This window comes from Gobio gobio (genome assembly GCF_949357685.1).
Source record: "Gobio gobio genome assembly, chromosome: 13".
Classification (NCBI taxonomy): Eukaryota; Metazoa; Chordata; class Actinopteri; order Cypriniformes; family Gobionidae; genus Gobio; species Gobio gobio.
Window position 1 is genome coordinate 44,092,720 of NC_137106.1, and position 19,073 is coordinate 44,111,792.

Here is a 19,073-nt window from a genome sequence, read left to right on the forward strand (position 1 = left end):
AAAAAGTTTTTTAATAAAAACCATACAAGGTGAAGGTTGAGGTAGGCCTGCTATTTTTATGTCACAAAAAAACTATTCCGGTTCGTCAAAGCTTCAAACAGATTCAGTGTATTTTCGTTTTGTCATCTTAATTTGGTAATTATTTAAATGAAAAATATTTAGTGTAGGCCTATTTATTTTATTATTTTTATTTATATTTTATCTGATCTGTATGCTGCTGTTCGCACGGTAAAATAAACCTGTCTTTTTAACGGGTCACAGACACTCGTCAATCGTATTTTCATTTAATGCCAATTCAATATTATAATCTTATCAGTTCCCTTTCGTTCAGTCACTACGACGTAACGTTAGTGACTAACGAATGGGGGTTTCGCTTAGAAGCCTATCAACTTCGAGTTTAGAGAAAACGCCCAATGGCGTGCCAATGCCATGGGGCATGCGGAATTTGCATACGTAACTCCGCCTCACCGCGTGAGTATATAAGGAAGTACGTGGCAATATCGCATTATGTTCTGCTTTCGGAGCCAAGAGAACCTACCTCTTCACTCCTACAGCCTTCTGAGACTCTGTCAGCTTCTTCGAGACGAGCAGCTTTCCAGTCGGTGTTGGTGTAACGGCACGTTCCAGTGATCGCATACTTCCTGCCTGCTGATCTGCGCAGTGGTCCGTTTGACAGCTGGTGTGTGTTTCCCTGGGCGCTTCGGCATCGACTGCGAGGCTTTCCTCTCACAAAAAGAGCTTGCGCGTGGCACGTCTTTTTCAAGACGGCTCGCCCGTGCACTTCCGGGTGCGATCGATTTTCCGCTGCTGTCTATGGACGCATTCACTGCTCGAGCGTGTTTGGGCTTCAGCACGTTCGGGCAGTGTTTGCGGATGTGTCACGTTTCCATTGCGGGGGCGTGACCATCGCGATGTCGCGGTCGAGACTCAATGATCTCCGTGAGGAGAGAGTCCCCTCTGCCACACCCCAATCTACCGTCCCCGAGTGAGATGGTACTTTGGCTGGTGGCCAGGGTGACCTGAGGGCGGTGCTGTGGTATTAAGAACCCCGACGTTCATTCCTCGGGCCACGCCCCCCTCTTATACATCGCTCCCGCGAGTGTTGGATTGAATCTACGGCCCGTCTCTGACGCCCCGTTCGTTCAGTTCACGCTCCGGATAGCAGTGAGATGTCGATCGCCGCATCCCAAGGTGGGCTGGAGTCCTTTGGGGATGACGATTAGGTTGTGCTCCGCCTCCGGGTGTGTCAGCACTGCCTGATCTGACCTAAAGTTGACAGCCATGTTATCTCGGGCAGCCGCGAGTCTCGCGCTGGTGTGGAACTCCGCCCAGTCGCGGGTGCTCGTGGTTGCGCGATTGGTTTTTGGGGGCGGCACCCGACAGCTGTTGGGCCCCGCCCCCAATGCCTTTCGCTCCCGGGGTGCATGAGGAGATCACGCGGTCCCGGAAGTCCCCGTGCTTCCCGCGACCGTTTGGTGGACTCCTCCGCCTTCTCTGCCCTTGATGGGGCCACGGCCTAGGGGCCCCCTCCCCCCCACTTTTGAACTCTCTGTTGCGCACTACGGTGTCCACAGAGGGCTTTGACGTGGCGTGGTGTGGCTGTCCTAAGCACCCTCCCAAAGCCTGTGGGCTCGTCTACTTCGGTGGCGTGGTCCCGTAGAGCTGCGGGCAGGCCGCCGCCCCTTTGCACATGCACAAGGGTGGAGCCGACCCAGGGCTCTTCATTGAGCTGCGTGCCGCAACTGACCCCGCCCCCGGGCGGTGAAGGTGGCCACACGCTCCCTGGGTCGGGCGATGTCCACAGCTGTGGTCCGGGAGAACACCTGGCCTTACCTGGTGATGTGGAGGATGTTGAGCGGGCCCGCCTCCTCAACTCACCCATATCCCAGGCTGGCCTCTTCGGCGGCGCGGCTGAGAACTGCGCCCAACAGTTCTCGGCCGCCCCAGAGCAGACTGAGGCTGTAACACGTACTGCTCCGGCGGCCAGCTGCTGCACCAGTCGCCTCAGTCCGCTCGCCGCCGAGGGCGCCCTCCCTCTTCCCGCCCAGCCCCAGCAGCAGCCTTCACCTGGGCCGCGCCGTGGAGGTGGTTGAGGATGTCGCCCAGTCCGCTCCCCAGACTGGTTAAACGCCAGGCTGGAGGTGGACAACTCAGAGATGGGTTCCAGTTCTTCCCAGGGGATGGTAGCAGGGCCTCTCCTTCCCCCGGTGGAGGGCCGGGGGAAAATCCTTCCGCTGCTGCTTCCCCGCTTGGGAAGAACTCATGTTCCTGTCTCTGAGGACCCAGAGACCCTCGGGTCTCGCCACTCGCATCCCTCTCTGTCGCCAGCCCCCTGGCAGAGCAGACCCCAGTGGAACGTTCGTCCTTCCCTGGTCTCCTCTGTCAGGACGCAGCCGTTAACCGTGCCCCGACCCCGGGACGCCCAACAGCCTCCCCTGTCCGGGCTGGTAACGCTGCCTCGCTGCCCCACCCTGGGTACGTCTGCCGTCCGTATGACCCCGTTGGTGCAGTCTCTGGAAGCATGGCTTCAGCTTCCGGGGCTGTCCCGCTGGGTTGCACGGACCGTCAGGCTCGGCTACGCGATTCAGTTTGCGCAGGCTCCTCCCCGTTACAGGGGAGTCCGCTATACCGTGACCGGGGCCCATGCCCCCGTCATGCGTGCGGAGATTGCCACCCTACTGGCGAAGGGTGCGATCGAGCCTGTCCCTACGGCCGAAATGAAGTCGGGGTTCTACAGCCCCTACTTCATTGTACCCAAGAAAACCGGTGGGTTACGACCAATCCTGGACCTTCGCATCTTGAACCGATCCTTCACCGGCTTCCGTTCAAGATGTTGACTGCGAAACGCCTTTCGAATGCGTTCGTCCTCACGATTGGTTTGCAGCGATCGACCTGAAGGACGCCTACTTCCATGTCTCCATCCTTCCTCGACACAGACCGTTCCTACGGTTTGCTTTCGAGGGGCGGGCATATCAGTACGCGGTTCTCCCATTCGGGCTATCTCTGTCCCCTCGCGTCTTCACGAAGATTGCCGAGGCAGCCCTGGCCTCATACTGGGCCACTCTCAAGAGCGTCTGGGCCTTCGGGTCAACTGGGAAAAGAGCAAACTTTGCCCCGTGCAGAGGATCTCTTTTCTCGGTATGGAGATCGACTCGGTCGCCATGTGCGCGCAGCTTACGAGCGAGCGCACGCAGTCTCTGCTGGCTTGCCTCCGTCAAATCGAGAGCAAGAGTGCGGTTCCACTGAAACTATTTCAGAGGCTCCTGGGGCATATGGCATCTGCATCCGCGGTAACGCCGCTCGGATTGCTTCATATGAGACCGCTTCAGCACTGGCTTCGCGATCGAGTCCCGAGATGGGCATGGCTGTCTGGCACGCCCCGGATCCAAGTGACTCGGGCCTGCTTACAGACGCTCACCCCGTGGTCGAACCTCAGTTTTCTACGGGCCCGTGTGCCCTTAGAACGAGTTTCCAGGCATGTTGTCGTATCGACGGATGCGTCTGCCACGGGCTGGGGTGCCATGTGCAATGGACAAGCAGCCGCGGGCTGCTGGACAGGACCCCAGCGCCTCCTGCATGTCAATTGCCTCGAGTTGCTGGCAGTACGGTTCGCCCTGCACCGCTTCCGAGCGCTGCTGAAGGGTCAACATGTGCTTGTCCGGTCAGACAACACGGCCGTAGTAGCGTACATCAACCACCAGGGTGGTCTACGCTCCCGCCGTATGTCTCAACTCGCCCGCCATCTCGTTTTATGGAGTCAGAAGCGCCTGAGGTCCCTTCGTGCTGTCCATATTCCGGGGGTCCTGAACCACGCAGCCGACGAGCTCTCGCGGTTTCAGCCTCTCCCGGGAGAATGGAGACTCCATCACCAGACGGTCCAGCTGATTTGGGAACAGTTCGGCGACGCACAGGTAGATCTGTTTGCCTCCCACGACTCTTCCCACTGCAGCCTGTTCTTTTCCCTGACCGAGGGCACGCTCAGCACGGATGCACTGGCGCACAGCTGGCCGCGGGGCCTACGCAAATATGCGTTCCCCCCAGTGAGCCTACTCGCACAGCTCCTGTGCAAGATCAGGGAGGACAAGGAGCAGGTCCTTTTGGTCGCCCCGTACTGGCACGGCCGGACCTGGTTCCCCGAACTCATACTCCTTGCGACAGCCCCTCCCTGGCCTATTCCTCTGAGACTGGACCTCCTTACTCAGAGACGGGGCACCCTATGGCACCCGCGTCCCGACCTCTGGAACCTCCACGTGTGGCTCCTAGACGGGACGCGGCAGGTTTGAGTGGCCTGCCACCTACGGTGGTCGCCACCATCACTTCCGCTAGGGCAGAGTCCACTCGGCATGCCTATGCGTTGAAGTGGAACCTCTTCGTCACCTGGTGCTCTTCCCGCCAGAAGACCCCTGGAAATGCCCGATCGGGTCCGTGCTTGAGTTTCTCCAAGAGGGGTTGGAGCTGGGGCTGTCTCCCTCCACCCTCAAAGTTTATGTGGCCGCTATATCTGCCCGCCACGATCTCTTGGAGAACAAAAAGGTAAGTCAGCACGACCTGATCATCAGGTTCCTGAGTGGGGCGAGGAGACTGAATCCTACTCGCTCTCCTCTCGTACCCTCTTGGGATCTCTCAGTAGTTTTAAGTGCTCTGCAGAGGCCTCCCTTTGAGCCTTTGCGGTCGGTTGATATTAAGTTCCTGTCGATGAAGACGGCTCTGCTGACCACGCTGGTTGGCCTCTCTTAAGAGGGTCGGGGACCTGCAGGCTTTTTCGGTTGACGAAGCGTGCCTGGAATTCGGGCCGGCTAACTCTCACTTGATCCTGAGACCCCGGCCTGGATATGTGCCCAAGGTTCCTACCACTCCCTTCAGAGATCAGGTAGTGAACCTGCAATTGCTGCCTTGGAGGAGGCAGACCCAGCCTTGGCATTGCTCTGTCCAGTACGCGCCCTCCGCGCCTACGTAGACATGACGCAGTGTTTCAGGACCTCAGACCAGCTCTTTGTCTGTTATGGTGGAGAGCGGAAGGGAAGTGCTCTCTCAAAGCAAAGGTTGTCTCACTGGATAGTGGACACCATTGTTTTGGCTTACCAGCAGCAAGGTCGACCATGTCCCCTTGGTGTGAGGGCACACTCCACTCGGAGTGTGGCCTCCTCTTGGGCTCTAGCGCATGGCGCCTCGCTGACAGACATCTGCAGAGCTGCAGGCTGGGCGACACCCAACTCATTCGGGTGTCTTCGCTTGCTCGCCACTCCACTCCACGGACTGGATACGTGCGATATTTCCTCAGATGAGCTCCCCGAGAGCCCTGAGCTCCTCCAGCACTGCTTACGCCGATACCTGTGTGTCTGCCCTCTAGCGAGCACAGACCCTCGTCTCCGGCCAGGTGCCCCGTGTGCATGGTTCCCCTCCGGCGACCCCCACACAAGTATTTCACCGTAAGTCTCCGCAGTGAGCGTGTTTCTTCCCTTGGCGTGTCCCCCGCCACCCCTAGGGTTAAAAATCCACCTTCGGCTGGTACCCTAGAGATCTCCATATGCAGCCCCTAGCCGGGTCTTATGTGTCTCTTAAGTCCTCCCCACGGGTAGGCATCCTTGGCATTCCCTCACTGGGATATGCTTCCCAGTGTACCTTGGTAATCCTGTGATAAGTGGGAGTCCTTCGTCCGTACTAGTCTTACGACAGGGTACTCACACTTATGCAGGGCACTGGAAGACAGCTGAGTGGCGGGATTATATTGGGACCCCCATTCGTCAGTCACTAACATTACGTCGTAGTGACTGAACGAAAGGGAACGTCTCGGTTACGGATGTAACCCTCGTTCCCTGAGGAGGGAACGGAGACGTAACGTCCCGTTGCCACATCAGCTGTGCTACCTGGAACGCAGGAGTTCAGTCTTGGCTCCTCAAGCAGGTAACATAATGCGATATTGCCACGTACTTCCTTATATACTCACACGGTGAGGCGGAGTTACGTATGCAAATTCCGCATGCCCCATGGCATTGGCACGCCATTGGGCGTTTTCTCTAAACTCGAAGTTGATAGGCTTCTAAGCGAAACCCCCATTCGTTAGTCACTAACGTTACGTCTCCGTTCCCTCCTCAGGGAACGAGGGTTACATCCGTAACCGAGACGTTAACGGTTAATAATCGGATAATAAGCAGCGGTTGTCGGTTGGGAAAATTAAGCGAATGAGCATCCCTACAGCAGTGTATTTTTAATTTAATTTAATTTTTAATAAGAATAGGCAACATTATGCCAGGATGACTGTCCTTCCTACCTGAAGTTGCTGCATTTTGGCTGCTGTCTGTAGATTCCTTCATGCTTGACTCGAATTCTTTCGTATATTTAATATGCAAATGTTTTAACAGCGGCTATTGTTTAGGGTCCTTGCCACTACGAGACACTACGCCTGAGGTCCCTTCATGCTGTCCATATTCCGGGGGTCCTGAACCACGCAGCCGACGAGCTCTCGCGGTTTCAGCCTCTCCCGGGAGAATGGAGACTCCATCACCAGACGGTCCAGCTGATTTGGGAACAGTTCGGCGACGCACAGGTAGATCTGTTTGCCTCCCACGACTCTTCCCACTGCAGCCTGTTCTTTTCCCTGACCGAGGGCACGCTCAGCACGGATGCACTGGCGCACAGCTGGCCGCGGGGCCTACGCAAATATGCGTTCCCCCCAGTGAGCCTACTCGCACAGCTCCTGTGCAAGATCAGGGAGGACAAGGAGCAGGTCCTTTTGGTCGCCCCGTACTGGCACGGCCGGACCTGGTTCCCCGAACTCATACACGTTTCCACCGCGGGAACTTTCCCCAGGAACTAGGGACTTTGGGGTGGTACTTGGTGTCTTTTGACCCCAGGAACCGGGGTCTAAATAAAGTTCCAGGTAAATATTTCCCCCTCAAAACGGCCCTGCTTGCGAGGTAGTACTTTTTCAAAAGTTCAGGAACTTTCGGGGGTGGGACTTGGGTGCTGAACATGCTGATTGGTTGAGCTCACGCAGCATTTTATTTCAACCTAAAAGTCAGTTGTGGTGTGTGCAGTAAGAATCGTTTGCTATTCGAATCAACAATGTAGTTTAAAAAATACGACAGATGGACCGGCGACTAGGTTCAGGCCAAATGTGTGTCAAAATCCAGTGGGCTCTGGAAAGTCACGCACAGTCCTACGTCACCAGACTAATCTTCACGGTACTTTAGACCGCAATGGAAACGCAGACAGCAGCAGGTCAGGGGAAAAAAAGTTCCTGGGACAAAATGTTTCCAGGTAATTTTGGTGGAAACAGACATTTAGTTAGAATCCACTCAGAATCCTGTTTTCATTCAGTGTTGAATTATGCAGTATCACAAGACCTCTCACCAACAAACAAAGTGTAGACGCAGTGTAAGTAAAATATTTATTGACAACTCCATTTATTATAACGTAACTGCGCGATTGCAATGAAGATCACTTCTGAGGCTATACAGTCTATACAATCCATTGAATAAAACAGTTGTTTTTCATGCTGATAAGAAAAATTGCATGCTGCAAAGTTTCAGTAGTGACTACATATAAATGTTGGATTCACTCTGCACAGGACAGAAATATCCTCTTGAGACAAAGAATAGATGTTTTGCCTCTGTAGAGGACATTATATTTTAGCAAATTTCTCTGACAACATGCAAGCTTTAAGTCGGGATATTCTTATGAAATATGAGATATTCTTATGACACATATTACACGTCTTTTTTCATTTCATGTGTCCCCAAAAACATTAATATGCAAATTAGATACAGTGTATAGTTGCATTGCATAGAATGGGAATGGCCATGTTTACACGCATATTGCATAAAGCAAAATGGTATATCAAATCAGTCAGTTATATCTTTCATAACATAGTTGAGAATGGTCTTTATAGAAAGTTTGGATAAAAAAGCTTGAAACTTAAAAATTAAAAAATGCCTATGTTTTTGCCTGTTCATGTCTTTTAATTTTCTTAATAAATGAGTCCTGGTGTCCTCTACAGAGGACATAGCAAAACATATGAATTTTTTTTTTTTTTTTTTATGTCTTTATTCCAATTGTTTCTTATGATCCAAACTATGTAAAGGCTTTAAAAAAACTACATTTAAACCTTTTTTTCTGGTTCTCAGGAAGATATATGTTAAAATACTAGTAATACATAAAAGCAATGTAAAGGCACACTAATAGATTTATAGAAAGATATAAGTAGCGAAATATTTTTTAAATTCTATTCCAGTTATTGGTAAAACTGATACCAATAGCACCGTCAGTGATTTCAGAAGCACCCTCAGTGATTTGATTCCGGAACCTGGACTGCAACAGACTTTGGACTGTACATACTAGACATCCTGTATTAACTGCACATCTTTGTCGGGAGCAACGAGAGTGACTATTGGTAAGCAGCTCTACCCATTTTAAAAATGTGTTTCGCATTTCTTAAACTCCATCTGTGACCCTTTATGCTCATCTCATGATACTCGAAACGCCTGAGTGTCAGGCAGCATCACTTAAATCACTTTCTTTTGGAACACTTACTCCCATGAATCTCTGCACCACAGAAACCCTATTCATCTGACCTGGAATCTTCAGAAACTGTTAACGGGATGGTGTTTAAGAGAACCAAATAAAAGGGCACCTTTTTAGAGGAGAGCACTAGCCATTACAACCAGGCAAAAGTAAAGAGTAGACGACTCCCAGGCAGAGGATCTTCGTTTGTAGTGAAAATGCACAGGGCTGACCCGGTGTTAATTAAACATTTTTTCCCAAAAGTACATCCTTGGCTGAGAACGAATGAAGCCCTCGGTTGCATTTATGTTTGGAGAAGCATTCTCTCTCTATGAGCGACCCTCCTCAAGTGGTTGATATATCAAAACTTGAACTGATAGATACAAGAATAGCATGCCATTGGTGTCTTTATGTGCCCATCCAGCTCATTTGAAGTGTCTCAGTCATCAAGCTTTGGCAAGGGATATATCTTAATAGCTTGACCACAAGGGTCTATCATCTCCATTCTTGCTCTGAAGGTCTTTGAGGGAGCTCTCTGAGTGGTCATAATAGAGCTCCCACCACACAAAGATTCACAACAGGATGAGTGGAAAGGATTTTTGTACCAGCAAGGAGCTTCATGAATACATTGCTAGTCAAACCAGCTACTTTAGATTAATATGGAATCTAAAAGCAGTGATGAGTCCAATTTATTTATGTGTATTCGTCACACTGTGGCATTGCTCTCAAGAGCAAGGATAACATGAGGCTAATCTCAGTCTTTTACCCGTAAAGTGGTGTCCAACAAAAACCTGTTGTACTGTATTCCTCCACTGATTGATGGTCGCTCCCTCTGTATTTAACAAAACCATCATTGTGATGGAAGGCTTCCAAGCTGCCCAAAATGAAATCTGTAAGACTCATTTAAGTTGTCTGTAAGAATACAGAGGTTAGTTTCGGAAGATGCTTCACAATCATGAAACATTACAGAAAAAATAATATATATAAATATATATAATATATATTTTTTTTGTTTTTTTGTGCAGGCTAGATAAATAACAATACACAAATGCAAATTAGATCCTGTGATAAAATGTATTTTTATAACAAGACCTCTATTTAAGGCAACAACCACATTAGAAAAAGTTCACTGGCAAAATATCCTCAGTTTCTTCCCAACATATTAGCATCTGTTACTGTGAATCCCATTTTCCTCACTTAATTTAAGCTACCTTTTTCCAAGGATATGCCTGTTAGCAATTAAAAAGTATTATCCGGCTCTACTGTAACAAATATAAAGATATTTCTTCATTGCAAGCAAATAAAATATAGGTTACAGTTCATGAATTACATTGCTGTTTTATTTAGTAAATCATCACAAATATTGACAGATGCCTTTCTATTTAAGCACCAGATAAAGTATTACTCTTAGCATTAGCCATCTGAGGAATCTGTAATAGGCCTACTTGAAGTACTACTGAGGCTTAACTTATTTAGTAAGTCTGCCAAATAATTATTAATTACCCATATTTGGAATGACTTTATTATATGCACACTGCATTGTTGTGACTAAAAATGGGAAGCCTTAAACCATTCGCACGGATCCAAAATGTTCATCATGGGTTCACATCTTAGGCCCTGTTTACAACTGGTATTAAGATGCGTTATGGTCGATCGGCTCACAAGTATACAAGGCAGACACATTATCGTTTACATCTGGTGTTTTAATCCGGTCGAATGCGTTTTCGACTACATCTGGAACTGGTTGAAAGTGGACAAACTAAAACCCAAAACATATTAGACCTCGTTTACATTTAGCGTTGTCCACTTGTGATCCAGTTGTAGCTACCAGGTGTAAACAGGGCATAAAACGTTTTGAGTTTGTCCACTTTCGACCACTTCCAGAGGTAAACAAAAAACACTGGATTGCTTTCGTAGTGTCTCGCTCATGTGGTCGAATGCATTCAAACAGCCACAAATGATGCCTACTCTCCTCCTACTGACCTAATGAGTAAACATTATAGGAAATGCACTAGACAGACAGGATTTGTCGGCTTAAGACCCAAGTTTGGTTTGAAGACAAAAAACGTTCCAAGCACAATGTTCTCTCATCATTCCTTATTTTGCGTTCAGCGTGGTCTTGCAGCTGTCAGATAAGAAACTAAGTTGCTGCTCTCCGTATGTTTTTCCGTCGTCTCCGGTTGCGTTCATATATACATTTTGAGCTTATTATCAAAAGATCTGAAAAAGCACACACATTTACCCGCCCATAGACCCTCCCCTGAAAGAAATCAGGACAGAAGTGGTTGAAAGTGGACAAAAGAGACGGATTAAAACACCAGGTGTAAATGGGAATGTGTCTCCCTCGTCTACTTGATCAACCGAGATGCATCTCAATTCCAGGTGTAAACAGGGCCTTAGAGTAGACCACGAATGAGACCCGAGTCCTCTGACCTCGGATATCAACAATTGCATAAGGGTATCTTAAGTAAACAGGGTTTTACCAAACAGAACATGCCACATCTGCTCTTTTGGCCGTGCAACATCATGGCAACCAAGCGATTTATTATAGAGATTTCTGGCAGAGACATTCTTAGCCGTAGGTTTACAAAAGCCATGTGAATAAACTTTTTTTTGTTGGCTATTTGATATAATAAACCGCTTCGAACAATTCACAGCCTAAGTGTATCAAAACGACACAGAAGGCAGTAATAGCACTTTGGTCAATAGTGTTGCATGAATCGGTGAATACGGATCAGCTAAAAGCGCTCTTATGAGGCAACCATGTTTGCTCTCATGACCAATTTATTGCCGACGAACATATGGCCAATATTTTGTCTCACGTCATTGCAGGGGGAAAACAAACATCATGCAATGCTAGTAGCAAATCTAAGGCAGAGCCACTTCGCCAGCTATGCAAACGTACTTGGACAATATCAGAAGAGGAGTGCTTGCTCCCCGGGTATATAAAGCACATCAGGCTTATCGGTGCGTGCACTCCTTACTTTCATTTGGAGATGTTTCATTAACTGTGCGGTGTCTTAACGCAAGCTGCACCACTTACCCTCTTCCGTCAGCCGCCAGGTGAGCCTTTATTACTATCACTCGACCTCTCCACGTACAGTGCGTTAGGTAGGTTGTGCAAAGATTAAATGCCTGTGTGTGTGTGTGTGTGTGTGTGTGTGTGTGTGTGTGTGCGAGCTCGTGCATGCGCACGCGCTTACACGAGTTCTATTAAAAGCAAGTAACTTGCTTGTAATGTTTCGTGCAGTGCAGGCCTACCTTTTTTATATGAAGAAAAAAACATATTTGAATATAAAAACTTGCATGACTACATATTGCATAGGTTAAACCTATGCGACAGACGCAGTCTTACCATATGAAATAAAATAAACTATTCACAGGAAATATTATTATAGTGTATTCTTCTTATTATTATTCTTATTATTATTATGAATATATTTTATTGTTGATGTTTATTTGCTTCTGTTTTATCGGGGGTTTTCTATCGTTTATCATATATCATGTTTATGTATCACTGTATTTTTGATACGATGAAGCTGGAGATCTCGAGTTTGGCAAAAACGTCTTACATAAATATACGTTTGAGATTATTCCCGTCATTAATTCGAAAAAAGTATTTCTGTGAAGCAGAAAACGCCATTAGCTCTATTCCTTTTAGTTTATTCTCTCTTTTTTATTTTAGTCAGGCTATACGCATTTGTACCGGCAGAGTTCGCCCGAGTATCAGAAATGTCTCTACGGTGCCCATCTCCACCGTCACCCTCTGTGGAAATCATATGACTGGATGCAAGTAGCCTATAATTTATTTGGTGTGAATGTAAGAAATCTCGCTCTCAAACATGCAAACATTTCTAACTTCACGTGTGCGTAAAGCAGGGACAGTTTATTTCAATTAATCTATAATTAATTTCAAACGGATTGCAAAAATAGAAGAAACAGTCCCAGTGGACTTTAAGATACCGAGAAAAGACGTGATTAAAATGATAATCCTTAAACCAATTTGTTTTGGGTACGCTGATAAAGGTGCCAGGGTGGAGAATTTAACACTATGCGCCATGAAATTCGCCGTTACAAATAAACTGGTAGTTAAACAAATGAAGGCATGTCCCTGGGCCATGGGCACCGTGTTAATCTCCTTGTGACATGTTTAATCATTAGAGGCTCTGAGACGAATAAAGGCGCAGCGTTTGCCCTGGAGTGAGGAGAATCAGACCAGCTCCAAACGATCTGTGCTGCAGGGCATTTTCTTGGGGCAGCAGCTAAGTCGCACAAACCACCAGACATATTTCTATACCAACATTTCCCTTTTATGGCCTTTTAATCGCAGGGGAAAAGCAGAAAATCGCTCTTGTCAGTTTATACATTTATCATGAGCACCTAGAGGGAAACAGGGTTACATTTATCAAAGCTTAACTGCTCGCCCAAGGCATCGGAATACGCTGAAATTCGTCGATTAAAGCAAGAAATGATCAACGTTATTATACTCCACTGGCCTTCTGGCAGCATTAGGATTTTCTTTTTAATCAGCAAGGTCTTTTTTTTTTTCCTTTTTTCTTTTTTTAGTTATTAACAATAGCTTCCATAAACTGACAGATTCAGACATTTTAACATTCCCTTTTGTTAAAGGGAATTAATTAAAGGATGTTTAGCATTTAGTACTGTTTATCGCCATATTGTGAAACATTGTATTTCTAAATAAATCTGAAGGATGATAGGCTAACGTCAGTTGCTTCCTTGAAAATTCAACAAACCGAATAGTCTATATGTTGATTTTTATTTTAACAGCATAAATTGCATATAAAACATGCGTTAGTATAGGCTTCCGCTCCTGATAATAATTTTCAGATTTATATATATTTATATAAATGTGATGCTTTGTGTAGATTGATTTTTTCTCGTTCTGTCCTTTTTGGATTATTTGTTTGTAAACCGAATATCTATAATACACCGAAACACTAAGGTACTATGCGCTGCTTTATCTGCAAAAAAAAAAGTAGGCTATTATTAAAATATTAAACTGTAGCCTATTATTATTATTATTACTATTATTTTTTATTAATTTTTTTTACCCATTTTATCATTCATATAACCAATCTGACACTAATGTGCACAACTCAAAAAGGGACATCAAGCACTGAAACATTTGGACAGCAAAAACGATGTCAACACCGCTGAAAAAAATCTCATCGGGAATTGCTCTAGTTGAACTAAAATCAGTGCGCTAAGATATAGGCTAGTGTCGCTCCCCTTTTTCAGTCTAAGCGTAAAGACGAACGATCTGTTTGAGCTACCTGCAAAAGTAAACAGGTAAACAGAAGGAAATGGCTCTTGAAGTGAAGTATATCCACTCAGCTTGTGCACATTTACTTCTCCTTACCCGAACTCCTCGGTTCAATTGTTCAAACACATTCCCAAATCACTGGCCACAGACTAACCACGAGCCCTGCCATCGATTGTGGAGTGTGTTGTGCTGGTTACATGGAACTGAGACTGGCTCATTAATTAATACCTTGTTTACCAATAATGTCACCAGCCTATACTATGCTGGAAATAAAATTCTCAATTGCATCAATGCCGATAAAAGAGAGTATAGCCTAACAGTAACAGGTTATTTCGTGTTTAGAGTAAATCGGCGTGTTTGAGAGGCTCTCGTCATTTATCATTTCATGGTTACAGTGATGTGTTCAGTAACCTGTCTCTGCTGCATGGGAAGGGAAGGCTGGGAGAATGACCTTGCGCAAAGCGTTCACTGTTCGACTTTGCTCCTGGCCCGTCCAGTTCAATGCTTCCATTGTCCGATTTTTCTGACGCTGCATGATTAATTCTACGTAAAACTCTGGTTAAGTATTTACCTATCAGGTAACTGATTATATAAAACATCAAATATGCTTGTTTACTCGTGCATGTTTGCCATTTCATGAACAATTCTTTGATGTAATTGCTGATATTGTAAATCAATAGAATCTGGATATTTTTCATTTGTAGCCTATTATCTAACATTTTCCCAGCAGAAACTGTGAAACATGGTTTCTTTTAACAGCAGTTATTAGTAGCCTAAGTAGGCTACAGTAATTGAGTTAAAACAGCAACACGTAATAAAAAATGAAATAGTTCAAATAAAGAAATTATTTTATCTAATTTGTACCCTAATTATCACCAATATTCCAGTGAGTGTGTATGCTTGCATGCGCGCGTGCGAAAGATAAACTGCGCGTAAAATGTGCGTGCGCGCGTGCGTGTGTGTGTGTGTGTGAGAGAGAGAGAGAGGGAGAGAGAGAGAGAGAGAGAGAGAGAGAGAGAGAGAGAGAGAGAGAGAGAGAGAGAGAGAGAGAGAGAGAGAGAGAGAGAGATGAAGGACTTTCCTTGATATTGTGAAGGGGTACAGAAATGAATGAAGAGATAGTCCATTGAAAGCGGTGAATGCCATGACAACTAGGAACAACCTCAGATTTATTCCAAACAGTTAGAACGTATTGTACAGGGGCGTCAATCATCTATTATTTTGGCCTTTAAATAAATGCAAAAACTACGGCCGGACAAAGGCTTCCAACAGGAGCCGGACATTTGTCTACATTTCCCCTATTGTCTGCAGCTTAGCAATCGGTTTGTATTTGTGTTTGCCCGGGTTCGACCACCCAGGATGAGCAGAGGACTGGCTAGAAACGTGCAACATTGTCACCCACATCACATACTAGATAGGAGGCAAAGAGGCAAAAAAGAAAAGATAGGACAGAGGGTTGAAAAGGAGAGGCAAAATACACAACAATAATGCTTCACTTTTTGTATATACTGCGGACAACCGAAAGAAGCAATGCAAATATAATAACAAAAAAACAAATCAGAAATTTGTTAGGCCGTTTATGTGATTTGAACAGTTTCACCCTTTCGATTGTATTCGGAAAACGTTGAAAATATGTTAGACTACTATGAATATTTCGCTTTTACAAATGCGCTATAAATATTCAACAAATAATGCAAATTAACAAATGATGAAAAATTATAACGCCATAATTTCTGGAATATTAGCCTAATAAGAAGCTAATAATTATCATCCACAAAAATGTTCTTATCCGTTTCATCCTTTTTGATGGCTTAATCATGTCCAGTGAACGACCCTTCTCCTTAATCCCGAACCAAAATATTGACCTACATAAATGAGTCAGTTCTACTAGAGGCGATTTCTTTGCAACCCCCCCTTTTTTTTAAATAAACATTTGTTTATAACAACAGATATTATCATATAGGATCCAAACAGCAATTCCAGTAGGTAATTCGTTTATATCCGCGTTATAAGTTACTATTAGAGGAATATTTTACGTTTAGGTTTTGTCCATTTCCAGTTCAAGAAGGCCTATGATGTGTATAAAGCTACTCGGAGGTTCTTTGTATGTAAATAGGGTGTAAAAAGGCCCTCCCCATCTTTGTAATTAATTGACACGTTATACCACTCATCATGTTCTGAAGCACCAATGGTATAGGCTAGGATCTCCCCAAAACCCACAATTTCACATCGGCAAACACTGTCTTCATCCACTTGACTCCCAAGACCCGCCCACACGTGGCCAACCTTTTTCGTTTTTAATGCTTTTTCACTGCAGGTTCATGTGTTGAGACCAACCTTATATGGACTGATCAGTCTGGTAATGGCTTATTTCCCCCTAACACCCAGCAGTAGCGCAATATCCATGAGCTAGATATACCACTTCAGTCACTTTGGCATTCTTCCTGGACTTACAGAACTGATTTCTCCGCTACTTTTTTTCCTCCAAGCAACGGTTAACGACCGAGCCTCATGCGTCGACTTCAGCTTACTTCGCGCTGAAACAGCACCGATATCCTATATTCAATAAGTCGTCTGTGTTTTGTGTTTTTAAACAGAGGATTGCCAAACTGGTGCAGCAACTTTACTGCATCAAATGCCCCAGAACATGTCGTTGACCAACACAAAGACGGGCTTTTCAGTAAAGGACATTTTGGACCTCCCTGATACTAACGATGAAGAAGGATCTATCACCGGGACTGAGGAAGATACGGAGGGTTCTGAGGCGACTAAAACGCCTGGAGTGCTAGTGCAAAGTCCTTTAGAGAGTGTTCCAAACCTGCCTTTAAAGAATCCATTTTATGATAATAGCGACAATCCTTATACCAGATGGCTCGCAACTACGGACAGCATCCAATACTCATGTAAGTACGCCACCTCACAAGAATCCACACAAGTTGATACTCTTTTCGATTCTAAAGCAGCCCTATTTTTTCAATTAAAAATATTTGATTTTGCACAGCTGAAATCATTCTACAAAACCACTGACAACAGTCTGTAGATTTCCACTGTTGCGCTTGTCTAAACTATTATGTGCTTGTGGATCGTGGTCATAAATTAGCTACGTTTTTTGTTTCATAAATGCAGTTGAAATTGTCTAGATAGTTTCTGGAATAGTTTCTTTATTGACTCAGTTTTTGCTTATATTAACCTCATTGTAAACTGTTGAATATGCTATACGGCAAAACACACCGCGCGATAATATGAATGTTAATTCTGCTGAGTTATATTATGATAACAAAAATAAATCTGATTGCTGAATCGGCTGTATTTATTAGTCCGTCTGTCCTAACTTAATATTCTTCGAGAAATGCGTTAATTTGTCAATCTGACAATAAGAAATGCCACCATCACACACAATTGACAATGCAATGTATTTTTATTTGATGTGGCATTAAATCTGTTCTTTTTATTCCCTTCCCTATCTCTCTCTCTCGCTCGCTCTCTTTCTCTCCAGTACACGGCCTATCCGCGAACTCTCAAGACTCGTCCGCTAAATCCCCGGAACCTTCAGCCGACGAATCGCCGGACAACGACAAGGAAACTTCAAGCAACGGCAGCGACTCTGGTAAGAAGCGCAAAAGGAGGGTGCTCTTTTCCAAGGCACAAACTTACGAACTCGAGCGCCGGTTTAGGCAACAGAGATATCTGTCAGCCCCAGAGAGGGAGCATCTCGCCAGTTTGATCCGCCTGACTCCGACCCAAGTGAAAATCTGGTTCCAGAACCATCGGTACAAAATGAAGAGAGCCCGGGCGGAGAAAGGTATGGAAGTGACCCATCTCCCTTCTCCTAGGCGGGTGGCCGTGCCTGTGTTAGTCAGAGATGGCAAGCCCTGCCATACGCTAAAAGCTCAGGACTTGGCAGCTACTTTTCAGGCTGGAATTCCATTCTCCGCGTATAGCGCCCAGTCTCTCCAGCACATGCAATATAACGCGCATTACAGCGCCGCCACCACACCACAGTTCCCAACAGCACATCACTTGGTGCAAACGCAACAGTGGACTTGGTGAACAAACACTGACTTGCAAATGCAGGGCTGCATTTTAAAGACCGTGGTAAGGAGCTTTCCAAACAAAAATACAAGACTTTGCAGCTTGACCCTTCCTCACCAGTTTATTTTGGGGATTGACGTGTGCGCCATGTTTACATGTTTTCGTTCAGAAAACCGGGTCAAGCCTCTCCCCAAATTTAAGAATGTTAAAGCTCTTGTGAAATTTTGTAAAGTATGTTTGTGTGTTGTAGAAATGTTTTCCTTTTGTCCTTCGTGTTATAAGCACGTGCAGAACCACTTTATGATGATAGAAAATTTTATTTCTTTCTTTTACAATGGACCGAATATATTTATGGCCATGAATAAACATTGGCAATCTTTAGCTTATTTCATTGGTTGGTTTTCTATGTAAATATTTTTGTGATAATTGTTTGCAATATTATGTTTGACCGTTCAGTAAGCCTATAGCCTAAATATATCCGATATTTAGGGAAAATGGAACATAAATACCCCTCATGTTAATTTCAGAATCAACGCGCGCTGGCGAGGGAGGTCTACAATTCTTTTTATTAAGACTTTTAATAAAAATGATGTGTTTCAGAAATTCCGATTTGCTTTGCGTTTGGTCTCATTTGCAAAATATGAATCGTTTCTTCGCTATCTCCCATTAACATATTTGCTAATAGAACGAATAAATACAAATAATATAATTATGCTAATTTATAAAGCCTCTATATTTGCTCAAATGTTACTTTGGACAGCTTGTCGCTCTCCTTGTCACTTCATCAGCAACACAATTAGCTTCAGTTTTCCGAATTTATCTGTACGAACACTTCAGCAATAAAAAGGCTAAAGTCACTTGTGAAATGGGGGTAAAAATCCACTCACTTAATATAAGAGGGCTTCTTCAGCTAAGCAGCTTTTCATTCAAACGCTCTGTTCCTTTTCAGGCTCCGCGGCTGACATTTCGGGTGTTAAAACGGCACATTTAAGAGAGAAAACACACGTGACAAAGTTTTGTTACCGTAATATTGAGTGATTTTACTATTTAAAATTTAAATCTATAATATTTTTCTGTAAATTAATAAAGTTTGATGTTGTTACGCGTGTTCAGAGTGTGTATATAAAAAATATATATTTACTTGAATTGATAAACACCGCGGCCGTGCTTTTTCTTTTTTTTTTTTTTTTTTTTTTTTTCCTACACATTTATGTCCGCTAAGAAAATCGTCAAAATTAGTCTAGGGATTTTGTGT

At 45.2% G+C, this 19,073-nt stretch overlaps 1 protein-coding gene across 1 annotated transcript; it reads left to right on the top strand.

Moving 5' to 3' along the window:
* Positions 1 to 16,101: 16,101 nt before the first annotated feature.
* Positions 16,102 to 18,424, top strand: nkx2.2a (NK2 homeobox 2a). Its single transcript, XM_079832626.1, has 2 exons — positions 16,102 to 16,689; positions 17,283 to 18,424. The coding sequence occupies exons 1-2, from the start codon at positions 16,422 to 16,424 to the stop codon at positions 17,834 to 17,836; spliced, it is 822 nt and encodes a 273-aa protein (XP_079688752.1). The 5' UTR covers positions 16,102 to 16,421; the 3' UTR covers positions 17,837 to 18,424.
* The last annotated feature ends 649 nt before the right edge of the window (positions 18,425 to 19,073 follow it).